Genomic DNA, 20,171 nt, shown 5'->3' with positions numbered 1-20,171 from the left:
TGGACAGCTACACGTAAAAGAATGAAATTAGAACGCTCCCTAACACCATACACAAAAATAAACTCAAAAAGCACTAAAGACCTAAATGTAAGGCCAGACACTATCAAACTCTTAGAAGAAAACAGGAAGAGCACTCTTTGACATAAATCAAGCAAGATCCTTTCCTTTTTGACCCAGCTCCTAGAGAAATGGAAATAAAAACAAAAATAAACAAATGGGACCTAATGAAACTTCAAAGCTTTTGCACAGCAAAGGAAACCATAAACAAGACGAAAAGACAACCTTCAGAATGGGAGAAAATCTTTGCAAATGAAGCAACTGACAAAGGATTAATCTCCAAAATTTACAAGCAGCTCATACAGCTCAATATCAAAAAAACAAACAACCCAATCCAAAAATGGGCAGAAGACCTAAACAGACATTTCTCCAGAGAAGATATACAGATTGCCAACAAACACATGAAAGGATGCTCAACATCATTAATCATTAGAGAAATGCAAATCAAAACTACAATGAGATATCATCTCACACCGGTCAGAATGGCCATCATCAAAAAATCTACAAACAATAAATGCTGGAGAGGGTATGGAGAAAAGGGAACCCTCTTGCAGTGTTGGTGGGAATGTAAATTGGTACAGCCACTATGGAGAACAGTACGGAGGTTCCTTAAAAAACTAAAAACAGAACTACTATACGACCCAGCAATCCCACTCCTGGGCATATATCCTGAGAAAACCATAATTCAAAAAGAGTCATGGACCACAATGTTCATTGCAGCTCTATTTACAATAGCCGGGACATGGAAGCAACCTAACTGTCCATCAACAGATGAATGGATAAAGAAGATGTGGCACATACATACAATGGGATATTACTCAGCCATAAAAAGAAATGAAATTGAGTTATTTGTAGTGAGGTGGATGGACCTAGAGTCTGTCATACAGAGGGAAGTAAGTCAGAAAGAGAAAAACAAATACCGTATGCTAACACATATATATGGACTCTAAAAAAAAAAAAGTCATGAAGAACCTAGGGGCAAGACGGGAATAAAGACGCAGACCTACTACAGAATGGACTTGAGGATACGGGGAGGAGGAAGGGTAAGCTGTGACAAAGCGAGAGAGTGGTATGGACATATATACACTACCAAACGTAAAATAGATAGCTAGTGGGAAGCAACCGCATAGCACAGGGAGATCAGCTCGGTGCTTTGTGACCACCTAGAGGGGTGGGATAGGGAGGGTGGGAGGCAGGGAGACGCACGAGGGAAGAGATATGGAGATATATGTATAACTGATTCACTTCGTTATAAAGCAGAAAGTAACACACCATTGTAAAGCAATTATACTCCAATAAAGATGTTAAAAAAAAAAGAAACAACTGATTGCTGTTAGAGAATGCTAATGAGCAAGTTGTTATCCTGAAGACTGGTAAAGTAGAAACATTTACCGCACCTGTCCTAGACGAACTATATCCTGGGTACCCAAATTGTGGATGAGTATACGTTTTCTTTTCATAGAAGTACTCCAGCTAATAAATGAAGAAGAAATGATAGAAATAGGCAATCATCACACTGCAACCCCTAGGCATTGATCATTAACAGCTGCCAAAAATCACACACACACAAGAGAAAACAAGACACTGTGTACCTCCCGGTGACGGAAAAATACACTACTATCTATGAAGTAGTCTGACCGAAGAAAGGCCAACCCGAATACAATCAAACCTGTAGAACTACACTGTTCAACAGAATAGCCACTAGCCATATCTGAGCCCTGGAAATGTGGCTAGCCTGAACTGAGTTGTGTTATAACCACTGTAAATGTAAATTTTTATGTCAATTACATGTTAAAATGACAATAATTATTGTTCTATAGTTATGTTAGGTGCAACCGTTAGAGGAAACTGGGTGGAATGTGTAGGGAGACTCTCTGTACTATTTTTGTAACTTACTGTGAATCTGTAATTACTTCAAAATAAAAAGTGAAAAAAAAAGTGGGGGGGGATTTAAAAGACAAATTAGCCAAGCACAATGTCTGGACCTTATTTCAATTCTTATCTAAACCAAAAAACTAAAACCCCAAAAACCTGTTGAAACATTTAAGACATGTATATGAGAAATGGAAATTTGAACACTGCCTTGGTATTTGTCATGATGAAATTATTGACATTTAAAAAGTATTATAGGGCTTCCCTGGTGGCGCAGTGGTTAAGAATCCACCTGCCAATTCAGGGGAAACGGGTTCGAGCCCTGGTCCGGGAAGATCCCACATGCCGCGGAGCGACTAAGCCCGTGTGCCACAACTACTGAGCCTGTGCCTTAGAGCCCACGAGCTGCAACTACTGAAGCCTGAACGCCTAGAGCCCATGCTCCACGACAAGAGAAGCCACCGCAATGAGAAGCCCGCGCACCGTAACGAAGAGTACAGTAGTCCCCGCTTGCCGCAACTAGAGAAAGCCCGCGCACAGCAACGAAGACCCAACGCAGCCAAAGATAAAATAAATAAATTTTTTAAAATGTATTATAGTAACAACGTGTTTACCTTTAAAGAGCAAATTCTTATCTTTCAGAGACACTTTATCAAATATTCATGAATTCAATGATCCGTGCCTGAGATTTGCTTTTAGATAATGCAGGACAAAGTAGAGGTATAGAAGAAGTAAGACTGGCCATGAATTGATAACTTGGTCTTGATGGGTACCCAGGTGTTTATTATAGAATTATGTCACTTTAGCATACGTTTAATATTTTCCAAAATGACATTTTTAAATATCGCCAAAAGACATGGACAAATCTTAAATGATATTATTAATGCAGATGCTTTTGACATTTACAATATAATGGCTTGGATTATCTCTAATTGACCCTTGGACTAGAGGAGTAAACAAAGATTTCTCTTCCACTCGATTTCTTTTCCTTTTTCAACCTAGTTTCAATCAAAGCTAATTTTAAAACAGTCATTGAATGCTTACTATGTGCAAATCACTATGCTTAAAAATATCCTACCCTGTGTACATCGTTCTGCTTCTGAACTGCCGGGACATCGCCTCCAATAGGTGCCTGCCGGCTTAACTCATCATCTTTCAGTTGTAGCCACACCAGAAGTTCCTGAAGAGAAAGGTGCAGACGCTTCCACTGGTCAGAACTGGCTTCCAGATGGGACCTGAAAAATAACAGGAGCAAACTGTCAGAATATCTAGAAAGATAACTGATGGTTCTAACAATCCCACTGAAGGTACATTGGTTGGTTACTTCCACAGTGTGTAAACGTACTGGGGACTACATAGCAGTCCTCAAGAAAAATCCAGCTACCTGCTTTTGAGAGCAACAAAATGTGGGTATTTTGATGGCAACATGGAGGGAAGACAGTGTTTAGTTATATGTTTATTTCCACATGCAGAATTCTGAGACTTTTGGCATGAAATATACACTGGAATGGACTGCTTTCCTGTAGTGTTGCAATCAATGATTCTTAATGTTTCTGGTAGAAGAACCTGGACCCAGTGACTAAAATAAACCACTCAGTTTTCGTGTGACTCATGCTAGTACCGGAATTCTTTCTGCTTTGAGAAATGGAAAGGTCTCTCCCCACATTTTGACTTTTCCATTTCTACACCCTAGGCAGCCTCTTCCATTGACTCCTTCCATCTGGCATCTGTTCCTTTCTGCTCCTCTTCCCATATGCTTCTCCTCCTTCTCTACCCTTCTTTATTCGTGTGCACCTGGGATTTGTTTTCACCAAGTTCCAACATTTTCCGCTTTGTTTCCTTTGTGTAAAATGTACTGAGACAACAACTCACGTGGAAAAGTAAAATCAGACATTTGCCTGAAAGCCTCCCCCCAAACGTGAATAATTTAGGCAAGAGGCTGAGTGCTTTACCATCAACTGCATTTAGAACACGTTAATCCATAGAAGGCATTTAAGAATATACAAATGAATGATCTGTGTTATAAAATCCACATTTCACTTGAGGATGAGAAGCTAAATGAAGAAAATAAACCATCATCCAGAAAACAAAGAAACGCGGAACGTTAGCAAAGCTCTATCCTCAGGTAAATCAAGAATTATGCTGCATTACTTCCATCTTATCAGCAATTATTAATTAATTCATAAAAATTAATGCTGCCTATAAGTATAATATAAACTCGAATGCTGCAGAGATTGAAATGTAAAGCAACCAGGTAGAACAACATTTCCCTTTGCCATTTGTTACCTCAGCCTGACATTTCAAATACAATTCTCCTGCTGGCCTTACTCAAATAGAATCACCAAATAGTACCTGGGTGCTGAAATTAAACTATTTTAAACTTTCTGAAGGATAATTTGATGATACATAAATGTCTTTAAAATGTGCAAATATAATGACCCACAAGCTTAAATTCAAGGAACTTATACTAAGAAAGCAACTGGGAAAGCATGCCAAGATACAGGTAGAAAACTGCTACTTACAGCGTACTTATGATTGATACAAAGTTGAAACAACTTAAACATTCAGTACTAGGAAACTGGTTACATACACAGTGGTGAACTCATACAATGCATTGTTCAAATCCTGTGAATCCTACACAGTGTTCAATGTGATGACACAGGCAAATGTTCACGGACATGGACAAGATCATCCTGTCAGTCACTGAGGGACAAAGTAGGTTACAAAAACGTACATAATCTATTTTTCCAAAATGTTTGTGTGTGTGCACATGCTGGACTATGCATGAAAAAATTCTGAAACGACAACCAGTTTATCCCTCAAAGGTGGATTTACAGGTGATTTATTCCTTCATCTTTATACTTTTCCAAATTGTCAGAATTCTCCATTGTGAGCCATATAAACATTACATTCAGAAAAACTGAAGGTATTTCCATCAGGGAAATTAAATTGTTCAAGACTCTAAGGACATTTTTATCTAAGAAATGAATCATGAAGCATCATAAATATCATGAATTAAATATAATAGTGCAGACTGCATATGGTGCAGAGGTCAGTTCTTTTATGTTTCTGTTCTCTCCTCCTATTTCACTTTTCCAGGAAAAGCCTCAGCGAGAACTCCCTATGCAAGATTTTAGCTGTTTAATGACATGTAATGACTACTGGTTACGGGGATTCCCTTGGGTATCTGGAATTTGCAGCTTGGTCCCCTTGAGGGTGAAAGGGGCTGTTATACAGGACATTTTGAAAGGTAGAGAGAGGCACAGTACAGCCATGGAAAGGCAGCACGTTGTAGATGAGCCACTGATTAAATAAATATTTATTGAGTCCCTCTCAGTCCCAATCAGGCATCGGGGGTAGGGAGGGGGGAAGGTAAAGGAGGATATAAAGATGTCTAATGCCTGGCCTCCATCTGTCCGGTAAGGGAAATAACGCATCCCTGTGGTGGACAGGTCTACAGGATTGATATGCCAAAGGGCAGGCGGCCTAAGGTGAGGCCTCCAGCTGCTGCTTCATTCACATAAGGCGGTGCTACAACCCACCCCCCCCACCCCCGTCCAGTTAAATGGCCCTGACTAAATTATTAGCGTGCCGATGAAACCCTTTGTGTCCCCTAGGAGAGAAAAAAAAAACAACAAAAAAAAGAGAGCTGAGACCCAGGGAATTCAATTCTAAAGGATCTAAGAGAAACTCCATAGCGTGAGATAGGGAAGCTGTGAAGAGCTAGGGACACAGGACAGTCAAGAGAGTTAACAGAGGAACAGAAGAAGGACCTGGGATCACGAGTGACAAAAAGCTCTCAAATACCGGGATGAGGGGGCCTTCCTTATTCATCCCTAAGGCATGGAGTTAAGTCACTTTTCTGAATGTTTGATCACCTTAAGTACATATCAAATGACTTTCTTTTCCTTGCTAAAGCCTGAGAGTGAAAGCAAAGATGTGATACGAGGACAAAAACTTATACAAAAAGCTTATAAGAGACAGAGAACACTGGGTAGGGGTTGGAGAGGAGAAACTCAGATAACGGCTCCTGATTTAAAACAACACAAAGATATCCAATCTAAAGCCATGGTTCTCAAACTTTAGTGTGCATAAGAAACATTTGAGCAGCCTGCTTAAAGTACAGACTCCTAGGTTCCATGCCCAGAGTTTCAGTACTTAAAAAAAAATTCTTATTGAAGTATAGTTGATTTACAATATTATATTAGTTTCATGTGTACAGCATAGTGATTTGTTATTTTTGTTGGTATTTTTGCAGATTATACTCCATTATAAGTTATTACAAGATAATGGTTATAATTTCCCATGCTATACAATATATCTGTGCTGATTGTCTATTTTATACATAATAGTTTGTATCTGTTAATCCCATACCCTTAATTTGTCCCTCCTCTCTTCCCTCTCCCCTTTGGTAACCACAAGTTTAGAATCTAAAAAATAATACAAATGAAAGTATATGCAGGGCTTCCCTGGTGGCGCAGTGGCTGAGAGTCCGCCTGCCGATGCAGGGGACACGGGTTCGTGCCCCAGTCCGGGAAGATCCCACATGCCGCGGAGCGGCTGGGCCCGTGAGCCTGCGCGTCCGGAGCCTGTGCTCCGCAACGGGAGAGGCCACAGCGGTGAGAGGCCCGCGTACCGCAAAAAAAAAAAAAAAAAAAAAAAAAAGGACACGCGAAACAGAAACAGATTCACAGATACAGAATTCCTGTAATTTGAACAAGAAGAATCTTTACAACTCAGCAGGTGAGCTCCAGGACCATTCTCTGAGGAAGAATTTCTTGAAGTGTTCCCTATGTGCCCTAAACATTACTTGTCAGTCTCCACAGGGCAAAGGTGCTATTTGTCAGTGACATGATTTTGAAGGAGATCTAGATGTAATGAAATGCTCTGAGCTCAGAGAACATTTTCTCTGGCCATGCTAAGCTTGGGAAGTGTATTCGAGACACGTTTCTAGTGCATTTGTTGGAAGCAACTGCTCTATTTTTATTTTCAAGATTGTATACCAAATATTTCTAAATGATTAACCTATGTTTGTATTTGGGATTTTTCCTGAAAATGTTTCTTTGTATTTGTAATGACTTTTTCCCCCTGGTTTTAAGGAACTTTAGAGATTACTCAACTCCCTTTTTTGCAAATGTGGGAACTGAGATACAAAGGTATAAAGACACCTGCTGAGGCACATAACTTGAGCTGTCATATTTAGATATGGGAAATGGAAACTACAAACCTCCCTTATAGGAGGAAATCCTTAACCTTCACGGTTTTCACCAAATGTTTCGGATCCCTAAGCAAAAAGGCTTCCTGCTAATTGGCAGATACACTCTATTTACCACTACCTACTCAACAGAGAATAAAAGAGGAGGTTTGAAGCTACACACTTAGCCTCTATCCATTTTCTATTAATCTTTATTAGTGAAGACAAGAGCTTAGGGGTTACTAGCTTTTAACAACGGAAGTAGCGATCTTTAATAAGCAGATAATTTCTACAATTTGTAAGGTTTAGGTAAAATGCAGAACCTTTAGGTGTGTTGGGATATATAGTTTGGGCTTTAAGAAACTCTTCACTGTCAGGACTCTAAGAATTATAGGGCTGCTAAAGTGAATGTTATTTCTCCAGACACCGATACCTCAAGTATGATTCAGTCGATGCCTAGTTTGAAACCCTTAATAAAACTTTACTCTGAAAGGCATCTATTCTTAAAGCAAAATGTGTTATATTGAAGTCATTTTTCACTTTGACTTCCTTTATAAAACTAACAATATATCCCTCTATATCTTTGGTACCCTTGTGTAAAAAGATAGCATGTAAGCATACAGAAAGAAAAGGTTAAGAAAGCAGAAATAATAAGGAACCGCAGAAATAAAATGGGAGCTATGGGGCTTTAAAGAAAGAGAATTAAGCCCAAAGAGAAGTAAACACTTTTTTTCCAGATGGGCCAGGAACTCCAACTTTCAAACATAATTAACATCCCAAGAGTAAGAAAAGGAAGGTTGTGGGCTTTCCTGGTGGCACAGTGGTTGAGAGTCCGCCTGCCGATGCGGGGGACACAGGTTCGTGCCCCGGTCTGGGAGGATCCCACATGCCGTGGAGCGGCTGGGCCCGTGAGCCATGGCCGCTGAGCCTGTGCGTCCGGAGCCTGTGCTCCGCAACGGGAGAGGCCCGCGTACCGCAAAAAAGAAAAAAAAAAAAAAAAAAGAAAAGGAAGGTTGGAGATACTCAACATCCAAGTAGCATTTTTCTCTCACTGAAAGGTAAAAAGACTTTGTTTTCTTTTGCTCTTTCTTTGTCCTCCATTAGAGCAAGACCTCTAATTATTCTAATTTCTAATACCAAGTACTTTCTAAGAGATTTATTGCTGCTGTGGACTATATAATGTCCATGTCCTCACGTCTCAAATTAATGTTCAAAATTTCATGAAAGGGATTATCTTTATATAATATCTACACGTTTTTCCCCCAAGTATAACAATCTCACAGAATGTAAGTTTTGCTGAAACTATGTGGACATCATATGTGATTCTCACAGTTAATAATATATACAATAATCTGGAAAATATAATCTGGTGGCAGATTAAACTGAAATCTTCATACACGTTTCTTATGCACTTGATCACTTCTCCAATTATTCATATTTTCAAAATTAAAAATGCAAGTTTTGTAGATATAGAATATTTTAGAATGAGAAACACTTTATATGACTGATCACCATCCTGATGTTGCATAATGTCATCAGCGATTCTGTGTGTGTGTGCGCGCACGTGTGTATTTGTACGTATACACGTAAGTAGGAAATTTTCACTCTTATTTTTCTCCCACTTAAAGCGGTTAATCTTTTGTTGGACGGCACTCAGCTATCACTGAGTATTTACTTCTCTTTCTTATACCTCTTGGTCAAAATGCAGTGTGATAACGCATGTCGAACAGATGGCATCTACTTTCCTTGAACTAAATTATGAGATACAATTTCAATCAAACTATTCTTTTCTCTCAAAGACATTGTATCAGTATTTACTTTCTCTTATACCATATCTTTGAACTTAATCACTTCTTTTCAATATAAGAAAACCAAGGTAGAAAATCTTGATAATTTGCCTAGGTTTATAAAGAGTGATTGTAGAATAAAAAATAACAGAATTGTAGAATTGCCAGGGAACTTGAAGAGACCACCCATGTGTCTGGTCAAACGTCCTCATTTCAGTGAGAGAGAAAATTCAAGTCTGAAGCAGTTAAGTGACTGGCTAAAGATCAGATGCTAGGTAGTAACAGAGCCAGAGGAGAAGCTAGGTCACTCAACTGTTGGTCCAAGACCCTTTCTACTCCACCTCACTGACTCATTCATAGCTTGGAGTTTTGTATGTATCTAATTTAGCTGAAGGCAGCAAGCACAGCCCTACGAAACAACTCATGAATACTTAAAGGAACTTGCCATCAAGTATAAATGAGAATAGTACAGGGAAGACCTGGTAAAGGAACGGTCAGAAAGCGAAATCTTGATTATGGAATTTGAGTCAAAATTTGGAGGCTCAGAGGAGAGATGGTGTTCCAAGTGTGAGGACCGGCAAATGGATGTACTCGTACGGGACAGTGAGAAAATTGCTGGAGAGCAGGAATGGGGTTAGAAAGCAGAATTTACTTGACTCAGAGAATCCATTTGGAGCAGTAACTAGATTGCTGCTTGGGGAGGAATGAAGTGGGAGGCAGAGGAAGGACAGAGAGGGAAGGGGTCAGCAGGGGCTTATTAGGCATAGTTGGTAGAGAGTGGAAGGGTCACTAGATCCTAGTGACTAAATATAAGCTTCATGAGAGCAACGATTTACTTTTGACTGTTTTGTTCACTGTTGTATTCTCCGTGCCTGGAAGAGTGCCTAGTACACAGTAAACATTCAGTAAATAGTTACTGAATGAACAAATAAATGAAAGAGTGAAATATGGGCACCAACAAGACTAAAGTTCTTGACCAAAGGAATAATGTGATAGAAAGAGTGTCCAAGGAAGAATATTTTTGTAAATGTGCAATGGATGGTCTCAATATGTAAAGAAAGAGAGCCAAATCTATCAATATGGAATGACATGATGAAGACTTCAATCAATCAATCAATCAGAACCACAATCACAAGAAGAGAAAGACAGGGCAGAAGGAAAATAAATGGAGGGTACAAGACATAATGTGGACTTAGATCTGCAAGCACAACGATACCGCTTATGAGTCAATGGAACACAAAGGGAAACTTCAGAATCATTTTTGTTCAGACTCAATTTTTTCTCATTAAAAAATGGATACCTGTGAAATTAAGCGCTAATGTTTTTATATTTTGAAATATAAAAATGGCTTCAGAATCTCTTATGAAATAATGAACAACTGACATGTTTTAGTATAATATGTCATAGTTTAAGGTAAACACAGGGATGTTTCTCCAGGGTGACTTTGGAAGTTTTTTTTAAATTGTGGTGACTTTTCACTACAAAATAACGGCGACAGAGGAACCGACTAGATGGGCAATGCAAGCTTATGTGTCACTGATGGTTCGGTACGTAACTCTTCCAGGGTTCATCTATCCTATTTCATAACAATCCCCAATTACTACCTCTACTGTGCTTCTCTCAACTGAACCCTGCCATTCAGTACGGATTGACTGATGGCCTTATTTCAACCAAGCGTCAGGAAATAAACCGAATCGCTTTGATGTGAAGAATTACTTCCTCGCTTTTTATGAGTGAGTGTTGATAACACATTCTGTATTATTCGAGAGGCCTACTAAAAAGCCAAAACCGCTGATCTGAGTGTTTAAATTCTAGAATTTGAAGTACCTTAGATGAGCTAAGGTAACTGCTTTCTACTTGTTTAATGACAGCAAGAATTAAACTGCAGTAGCTGGCTTATGGGAAATTGCTGAGAATGAAGAGCCCATATTTTGGCTGACATGCTGTCTGCCGCTTTCAATCCTCCTTTTATTTCATCAAGTTCACATGAAAGAGAGAAAAGGCACTGAATGATGTGCAGAACAGTAATAGCACCTTTCTTTTTCCCTCCCGAAAAAAAGAATAACTTTCTTTTCTTTCCTTTATCTACCGATATCTTTCCCATCTCACAAGTTTCATTCCTTTGTAATGACAGATGTTATGAAAGTGGCCGGTGTCGTTACATATACTCACCTCTCTGAGAGGTGAAGCTGTAGAACGCGAATGGAACCTCCCTATCTTTGAAAATGCCATCGCCCGTTGTTGCCCACAACTCATCACCCACACATCAATACAAAATTCATGGATCAAAAAGGGAGATAAAAATGAGTGTCTCGGAAGCTAGGGTGCAAATTCGGGGGGAAAACCACAGAAATAAAAATAAATCCTTTCCTCCTCCCAGAAATCTGCTCTTCTGTTTCATCCTTTCACTTATTACGTGTTTATGTGTAAAAGTTAGGTGGGTCTTACCTTCTCCTTCTTCCTTTATACTCTACGGCATAATACAACTGTTCAAAGCTCAGACTCTGGAGCCAGACTCCCTGTGTTCAGATCTTAGATCTGCCGCTTACTAACTAAGTGACCTCGGGGTAGTTATTTAGCCACTCCGTGTGTTACTTTCTTCAAATGCAAAGAGAGGATAATAATACAATCTAACTCGTAGAGTTGCTGAGAGCATTAAATGCGTGGACAAATCTAAAGTGCCCATGACATTGCACAGTACGTGATGCACTATGTAAGTGTGAGTTGCTATCATCATTATTCTGTCATATTACGTGCAGATTTCTACAAGAGTGCTTTCAAATGAAGAAATTTCATTTATATTTTTGCCTCATTTATAGAAGTCAAGATACTCTATGTCCAAATTTGGGACAACTTAGAAGAGCTATGAAGAAGAAAAATCATCTCCCTCCTGTAATCTTACGACCTAGAGGTAGTAACAACTCCCAGTGTTGCGTGCATTCCACTAGTCCTCTTCTACCTCCCTCCACTACCACTGCTCCTCTAGACACAGAAGAAAACATAAGGTACTTTTTATAAAGAGACGTGAATTAGGCAAAGCAACTGATTAGAAAGCAGGAAGCCTGACTTCCACTCCCTGTACCTCCCATGCCACTTAGGTGACCCTGGGCATTTCACTTCCTCTCTCTGCTCTCTACTCTCTGCCCCTCCACTGAACTAGTGCAAAACACGTACAGCAAGAGCTTCACTCTGCCCTCCTTACAACAATGCTGAGACACCTTCATTAACTTCTCAAGAGAATGTTGCGACGCACAAAAGGGCAAAGTACAAAACAGGTGTGTACAGAACAGCTAAAGGCTTAGTTTACAGGGTATATGGTAACACAATCTGAGAGGAAGCAAAAGGCAGGCAGTTGTTATAATCTCTCCTTGGCTGTGGGAGCTATGGCGAGGTCTCCTTTACAACGTTAATTATAACGTATTATGGGTATTTAAAGAAGGTCCTCACGTGCATTTAGAATAATGCCAAAGAAAGAATTCCATAATAAACAGACGTTAGTTTTATCATTTTTTGAATAACCCTGTGATAAACCAAGAGAGAACACTATGAAATCAGGATAGCTGTGTTCCTCATTTGAATTCACTCTAATGTCTTAATAAGTATGTCTCCCGTGGTTATAACATAGCACCATTCTAATCTCATCTGAACCCTCAAGTATCATCTCCATGCTGAGCAAATAAATGATTCATTTATTCAAAATAAAATACATCATTCTGAAATTGGGGGATTTACATAAACATATGAGATATTAGCTCCTTGTGCTCGGCAAGTGAGGGGCATGTTGACATTTTAATTCATTTCTGGCCTTTTTTTGTTGTTCCGGATCTTTTCTTACCTAATGTTGAGAGACTTTTTCCTCAGCTCGCTCCACCTGAAGTTCATGTTATCCAAACGTCTTTGTAACAGAACCGCATCATCAGAACCTTCCAGGGATCTCAGGATTTTTTGGCCATTTTCATCCAGGTTGTGATAGATATCTGTGTGAGCTTCGATTTCTCCTTGGAGGTCCTACAGGGCATCAGGAGGAAGAACACACGCAGAATTACCGAACAAAAGAGACCGGCTGTGACTGTGAATTTGGAGAACTGCAAAAAATAGACTATTAGCTCAAAAGGGATTTCAATTGGCTCAACTAACGAGAAGATACACCTCCAACTCACTTTTCTTGGTGTATCATCTCTTTATGTCGTTATGTAGATTGAAAGTGGGCATCTAATTAGGAATAATAGATTTATTCCTTGAGATTATGAATCGGAACACAATACATTTGTAACTTTATAAATTTCATAACTTATGTCTTCTAGTCCGTGGAAAAAAGACATTATTTCATGGAAGTGATAGGAAATAAAACTCCGTGATAAAGTGCACCACAGTGCCAATCATTGTATTACACTATGGGTCAAGTCATATTTTCCAAGCACATAGTAATCTGTAGAATTGACTCGGACCACAAAAGCATGGAGAGACTAATAAACAAGGCTGTACTTGGCCCATAGCACCAGCACATTAATGGTATTTGATCATAGGAGAGAATCTTCTTGACAATACACATTAAGTTCACCTTGGTAAAACGGCATCACACAATTATTACAGCACCATACATTTATTAGCAAGACTTCCCATTTAAAATACCATCACATTTTTAGGCTCAACAGGTGGAAAGTCCATAGGACTTTGATAAGAAGTGATGATTTCAACCTCATTTGTATACACACAGATCAAGAAAATTATCATAGTAGAAGAATCTGACCTTTACATGGTATGTCTTCCTGTGTAACATTTTCAGCTTGAACCGGGGACTACAGCACTGATCCTGTTGCATAGCAATCCCGAGAAAACCCAGCGACTGAAAGAGCCCTGCTTTAAAATGCCAACTTTGCTTACATTCTGTTGACAGAATGAATTTCAGACCACAGGCCTCATCAGTCAATAATAATAAACAGCCACTTTGTACTCCTCACTAAATGGTAGCCAGGCCTGTGGATGTGGGAGGGACCTCAAAGAGAGGAGGCCTGGAATATGCAACTGATAGTTTATATTAAACAGCCAACTTTTCTTATCATTTTTCCATTATAAGCCAGAGACATTATAAATTCATTTTCTATATGTGTTTCCCTCCTTGTTCCCAGCAGAACGGTCAAAGCCAAAGGAACATTCCTTAGAGAGCTGCCGGGTACCAGCATTCCTTTCTGCCTACACAATGAATGGAGGCTTTGTACATTATCTGACTTGCTTTTAGAGATTTGTATGCTTCTGTTTAACAAGTTTAAAAATTCATTCTGAAGCTCCGAACAACTGGATTGATCTGTGAAACTAGAAAATTCGCCCCCTTTCTAAAATTGAATTAAATTACTCTTCTAAAGTAAGGAAGGAAAAGTGGCAGCAATAACATGTTACGAAGTCTGAAGAAGTGGCCTGTGTTTTCAGTTGCAGCCTCTTAGATGCAGGGAGATGGACGATGAATGTCTCCTGTCACTATTTCTGGCAGCCAAAGTATCACCGATGGACTCTAAAGAGAATTCCGTCTCATTGCCTTCGACTGGAAGACAGGAGGGGAATATGGATAAACCCCATCTGGAGTTGAAAGAATAGAAACACTAAAACATATCGAGGAGCATCTATCTTTATCCCATCAAAAACAGGCTTGTTTTGGAAGGAAATAGCCTGATTCTGAAACTAGCTGATGTGATAGAAAACCAGTATTGGGCTCCTTGCTGAATGGCGCTTCATCAAATATATATCCAATTTATCTTTGTGTACCTACATGGAAAAACATACCCTGCTGAATTCGCTACTTCTTCAGTGAAAGAGAAAATTGAGGTTAATAGATCTAAATAATTCAGGAATAAAAACCAAACAGATCCAAGTTATCAAGATAATGCCCCCACTTCTCTCTTTTACTTTACTTTTCTTCTTGTTGTATGTGGTTTGCTACCTAAATCTTGACCTCAGAGTACACACTTAAGGAATTAAGACCAAACCTTTTGTTGTCAACAAATTAAGATCTTTTGACTAATACAATCAGCTTTCTACATTAGCATGCATATAAATTATAGTACATTTGAATTTTTATGTCCTGCATTTATAGCAGAGACCCAGGTTCAATCAATAGTTCCTTAAGATTATGTGTATCGTGAAGTCATCAATACTTCGCTGAATAAATGAGAGGTCTTCCCAAGCATAAATAGGATGTTGATTCATGAAATTTGCTCATTTTCATCTTTGCCACTTACATGGCCCTGAATTTAAACATCTTTGTTGTATCATCGAGAAAAAAAAAGAATATAAAATTGATAAACCAGTGCTTGCTGAGGACTGGTTATCTGTCTAGCCTTAGCACTGTGGGAAAACTAAGAGGAAGGCAAGAGACAGTTATGCCTTTACTTTTTCTAAAATCTAGTATGCACTTTTTGTTGAAGTCATTCATATTAACAACTACACGTTGACAATTTCCTGCCAAACCTCATATGTCCTCGGATTAAAATTTCTCCCCTTGGAAATTCAGAAGTAGCTGAAGTGAAGTCTTAGCATTGGCAGGAAGGTAGCTCTTAACTCAGTATTACTTCTCTAGTTTATGATGGTAGTGTAGAGCAACAAAGGACACATGCATAGTAAAGGGCTTTACAGTTTACAAAGCACTTACACGTGTATCGTTTTACTTATTCCTACTCCTTACCCAGTGAAGTACATAATATTTTCTCTGTTTTACAGATGAGAGCACCGAGGCTCAGAGATGTTTAACTGACTTGCCAAAAGTGTTAAATGTGGGCAATGGATCCAGTTCTTTTGACTCTAGAAGATCTTAGGCTGTCTCCACACACCATTTGCTGCTGTAAGCACTGGCTATAGCAGACAGTAGTTACCGAAGCTGAACAAGGCTACTGCTAACAAGGGGAAACAGCTACCGAGGTTAAAGCACACGGAAAGACGGCATTACTGATTTTGATTAAACTTTACCCACGTGGATTGATTTGTTCAAAATGAAAAATGGAGTCCTGACTACCCTTTTCACTTTTCATTTTGCAATTGGACATGTGGGACCACCTGTGAGAAACACTTATTTGCACTGGAAAAAGTCTGCTACAAAATATCCCCGCTGCCAGAACAGAAATTCTCCTGGCAGTAATTCACTCCTCTGTCTAGAAGAGTCATGTGAACATTACAGGAGGCCATGACCTGACATATCAGCATAAACGTAGTTTGGCCATGCTCCTTTGGGCTGGCGGGCTGGCAGGGATTCCGTCAAGATACAGGACTCAGGTAGGTTGCTCTAAAAGGGAGGTGAGTATCGGTGAGGACCATAAGGCTTTCTTTAGGAAGCTGGCCTGCTGTAGTGGAGATTTTTTAGTACAAGTAGGCAGCATGAGTCCTAGGTGGGGAGGGAGACATTGACAGGGCACTTAGGAAGGAGCACACTCACATTTGCATAAATTACCATGATGGCATTTATCCTAAGATTAACCTTAGACTCAGGGGCCCCAGAAAAGCAGGAGGTTAGAATGGAGAATCGAGTTCTCAGAGGAGACCCAATCTGGACAAAAAGTAATTTTCACAGATATTTTTTAGTAGTTTTATTTCACTTCTGACCTAACGAGAAAAGATCACTCAAGCCTTAGTTGCTACGATCAATATAAGTTTTCTCTTCTTTTTGTGATTGTATTCTTTAGGAAGAACCATACCTAAGGAATAGGGAAAAAGGATTTGTTACATAACAACAGAAGCAGCAGCAGCAGCAACAACATATATAAGACTTCCTTCACAACAGACGCTTCTCTAAAGCACTGTATATACATGAGCTCATTTAATCCTCTCAGTAACTCTCCAGGGCAGGCATTATTAATATCTTCTCTTCACACATAAGAGAATGAAATTACAGAGAGGTTCAGTAAAAAAACGCACAAGGTCACACAGCTAATAAACCATACAGCGAAATTTCAAACCCAGGCCGTCAGACTCCAGGGACTGGGCTCTTACCCACTAGGCTGTATCACCTCTGAGTTTTTTCCTATTAATTAAAAAATGTTTCCTATTAATAATAGTCCTGCTTAAATTTCAGCAAATCTAGCACAAGGCAGACTAACATTGTTTCCAGTACTCAAAGAGTAACTTTACCGTCTTATTAATATGGAGACTGTTAAACATATCTAAAGTAGTGGACAGATATATCCTATACAAGAGAGAGAGCATAAAATAATTGAGAAAATGGGTGCCAATGGCAAAATAATAGGCAGCCCCTCCCCTCAGAAAGAGACATATAGCCTAGAGTTATGTATAATTATGGAGCAAATTTCAACTGTGAATATCAAGAAAGCTCAGATGGGAGGCAAGCGGTATGCTTATATGCTTACAAGGCAGTTTTAGGAGTAGGGAGTATTGTGTTTCCTGGAGAGCATTTTCAGATCTCACCATTCCTTCTTTTCTGAGCATCTAGCCTACTTCTGTCATAAGTCCCCTTTCTCAGCCTCCAGGGAAAACTAATGGGAACGTGCAGTTAAACAGACATAATTCTGGTCTCTTCCTTCTCTTTCCCTTATTAGCTGCATAAGTTTAGACTCTTTAATCTCCTTGGCTTCACTAAATATTAAATAATAATACCTATCTGCTGGGTTATTTTGAATATTACATGGCATAATCTTTGTAAAATACTTTGAACATCATCTAGAACACAATAAGCCTTTAATAAGTAATAGCTAATGTAAGGATTTCTATTATAAGAGAATCAGTGTGGGAAAAAAGTGATAGAAATAGACTTAACAAAGTCATGGAACTTCGTTTGAGCCTTGAAGGATGGATAGGATTGAGAAAGGTGAAGGGAAGAGGAAGAGGGTATTCCAAGTGAGAAAAGCCTGGAAATGGCAAAAACGTGGCAAGGAGTTTGGATTACGAGCAGGTACAATGAACTGCACGGCCTGATCGGAAAAGATAATGACTGTTGAGAAGAAACAGGCAGAATATGGTCGATGTCCTTAAACTAAGTAGGATAAAGACCTTCTTTCAGGAAGCTACTGAGAACAGAAGTTTATAAAGAAAAGTAAAGGACAAAGGTGAGATTATTGATTAAATTTGTACCATCTCATTTGACAAGTAGAATGGTCCATGGTGATCGAAAGTAGTAAGACAACCAGGGAGGAACATGAAAAGTTACGAAAGTCTTACTTTTATAAGACGAAAAATTAAGAAGGAAGATGCCAAGAATTAGTTACTACTACACACCTCTTTTTATTATCCAAATGGTTATGATACTATTCCAAAACATCAGGGATAATAGATTCCACATATTCTCTTTCCTATGTATATGGAATTATTTGTCTCTAAAAAAGAACTCATCAAATGATAACCTCGGGGCTTCCCTGGTGGCGCAGTGGTTGGGAGTCCGCCTGCCGATGCAGGGGACACGGGTTCGTGCCCCGGTCCGGGAAGATCCCACATGCCGCGGAGCGGCTGGGCCCGTGAGCCATGGCCGCTGAGCCTGCGCGTCCGGAGCCTGTGCTCCGCAACGGGAGAGGCCACAACAGTGAGAGGCCCGCGTACCACAAAAAAATAAAATAAAATAATAAAAATTTAAAAAGATAACCTCCTTATCTTGAATATAACTGAGGAGTAAGCAATAAAACAAACAAAAAGACGCAGGAAGAAAAAGTGACCAAACCTCCCCACAAAATTAATCATTACGGACACACCATCTCTAATCTTTTCTGAAAGCAATTAGTATGTGAATAATGATAAGGTCATTAGTTCCTCTTTACTGGTAATTTTTGCCTAATTCAAATAAGCTTAATAGGAAAAAAAAAAGAAAAGTGATGTTCTGATTTCTAAGAACTTAAAAGGTCAGAAACAGAAGATCCAAAATGGAGAGAAGTAATCCTTAAGGGCTAAACTGAGAGCAGCAAGAAGTGACACCTGACAGAGAACCAGAAAGGTGTAAAAGGAGCTGCAGGCACTCACAGTTGAGCAGGGTCACACAAGTGTGAAAACTAATAGCCCTACATATATTATTAGCCCTTGAAGGCATCACCTAACTTTAAAGCAAAGCAAAATAAGTAATGTTAATGATCCTGAACGAGCCAGAAAAAGGTAGATTTATGTTCAGTGAACTCTAAGAAGAAAGCAGTGTATGTAAAACTCTTTAGATGAATTTACCCAACGTAGTTATTCTGAAACGGTGTTGATGCTTTACAGAAATAAAACAAAAACAAACATCAAAAGTAAAACTCCCTTAGCTTGGTTACCCAACATGATTTGTTAAACATTGGCTCTAAATACTTGAGGTTTTGGAGTACACGTACACACACACACACACACACACACACACACACACACACAGTCCATCATGAGAACAGAAATTGAGAGTAAATCTTTAGAAACGTTTATAGCAATCTAAAAATAAAAAGCATGGGCTTGCATTTTGTGTCTGGTTTTTGTAATTTTTTAAAGTAATTTATTGCGTGTTACAAAAGTATCAGTCTGTTATGGATTGGAAATTAAAACTAGGAAAACAAAACAGAATTATCCTTCCTAATGGATTTTTGAGAAGCGCCCATATAAAGGAACTGGACCCACAATCTTGACTTTATAAGAATTCTAATCTAACCACCAGAGGTTCCTAACTCGCACAGGAAATGCAGTTGGATACAGATTCACAGTGGGTGTGACTCCTTTTTTCTCTTCTATATGTGGCCATTGCATTTCTTTTAAAAGCAGGAGAGTTGTCATCCCGAGATAAACAAGAGTTAATTTGAGGACTGCCGTTTGGCTTGGAGCCTGGTTGCTCTAGGTAGATAAGGAGTGTGTTTTCAGGTCCACTGCATCGCAATGCATCTTAAACGAGCAGCTATGGATTTAGAAGTCCACAGGCTTTGCTTTAAAAATGGCTGTTATTAAGGTTCTCAGAGACTATTATCCTGCAGGGTTTGTTGTCTTTGCTTTCATATCTTGTTCAAAAATTCTCACATTTAAGCACCACAACAGTGGAGAGAAGGGATATGTTCTCCTGCCTCAGTACATTCCCAGGTGCAAAGCTTTATTTCAAAATCTAATCTTTAGAAATGCCCGGCCTAGAGTGGATTACCCCAGAGGAAACGGAGCAAAATCCCATCTGTCAGACTGCCTTAAGCAATCCCAAACTCCCGTAACACGTGATGCTTTCTCTGCTTGTCTGACCCTCTTGTTTACGCTATTCTGAAAATTACTTTTTTAAAATTGAAGAGCTCATTTCAGATATACTAGGTTGGATAAGGAACGTATCTTTTCGCTTCTGCATC

The 20,171-nt window shown here is 39.2% G+C and overlaps 1 protein-coding gene across 1 annotated transcript in view; it reads right to left on the bottom strand.

Annotated features, from left to right (window-relative positions):
* The window catches only part of DMD (dystrophin), a 2,123,521-nt gene that overhangs the window by 372,697 nt on the left and 1,730,653 nt on the right, over nucleotides 1-20,171 (bottom strand). The window contains exons 56-57 of the mRNA XM_060138437.1: nucleotides 12,746-12,918; nucleotides 3,008-3,164 (exon numbers count right to left, since the gene is read on the bottom strand). Coding sequence (XP_059994420.1) covers nucleotides 3,008-3,164; nucleotides 12,746-12,918 — 330 coding nt within the window. The remainder of the gene's footprint in view (nucleotides 1-3,007; nucleotides 3,165-12,745; nucleotides 12,919-20,171) is intronic.

Source organism: Lagenorhynchus albirostris, chromosome X (genome assembly GCF_949774975.1).
Source record: "Lagenorhynchus albirostris chromosome X, mLagAlb1.1, whole genome shotgun sequence".
Lineage (NCBI taxonomy): Eukaryota > Metazoa > Chordata > Mammalia > Artiodactyla > Delphinidae > Lagenorhynchus > Lagenorhynchus albirostris.
This window is presented reverse-complemented; position numbering and strand designations above follow the sequence as displayed.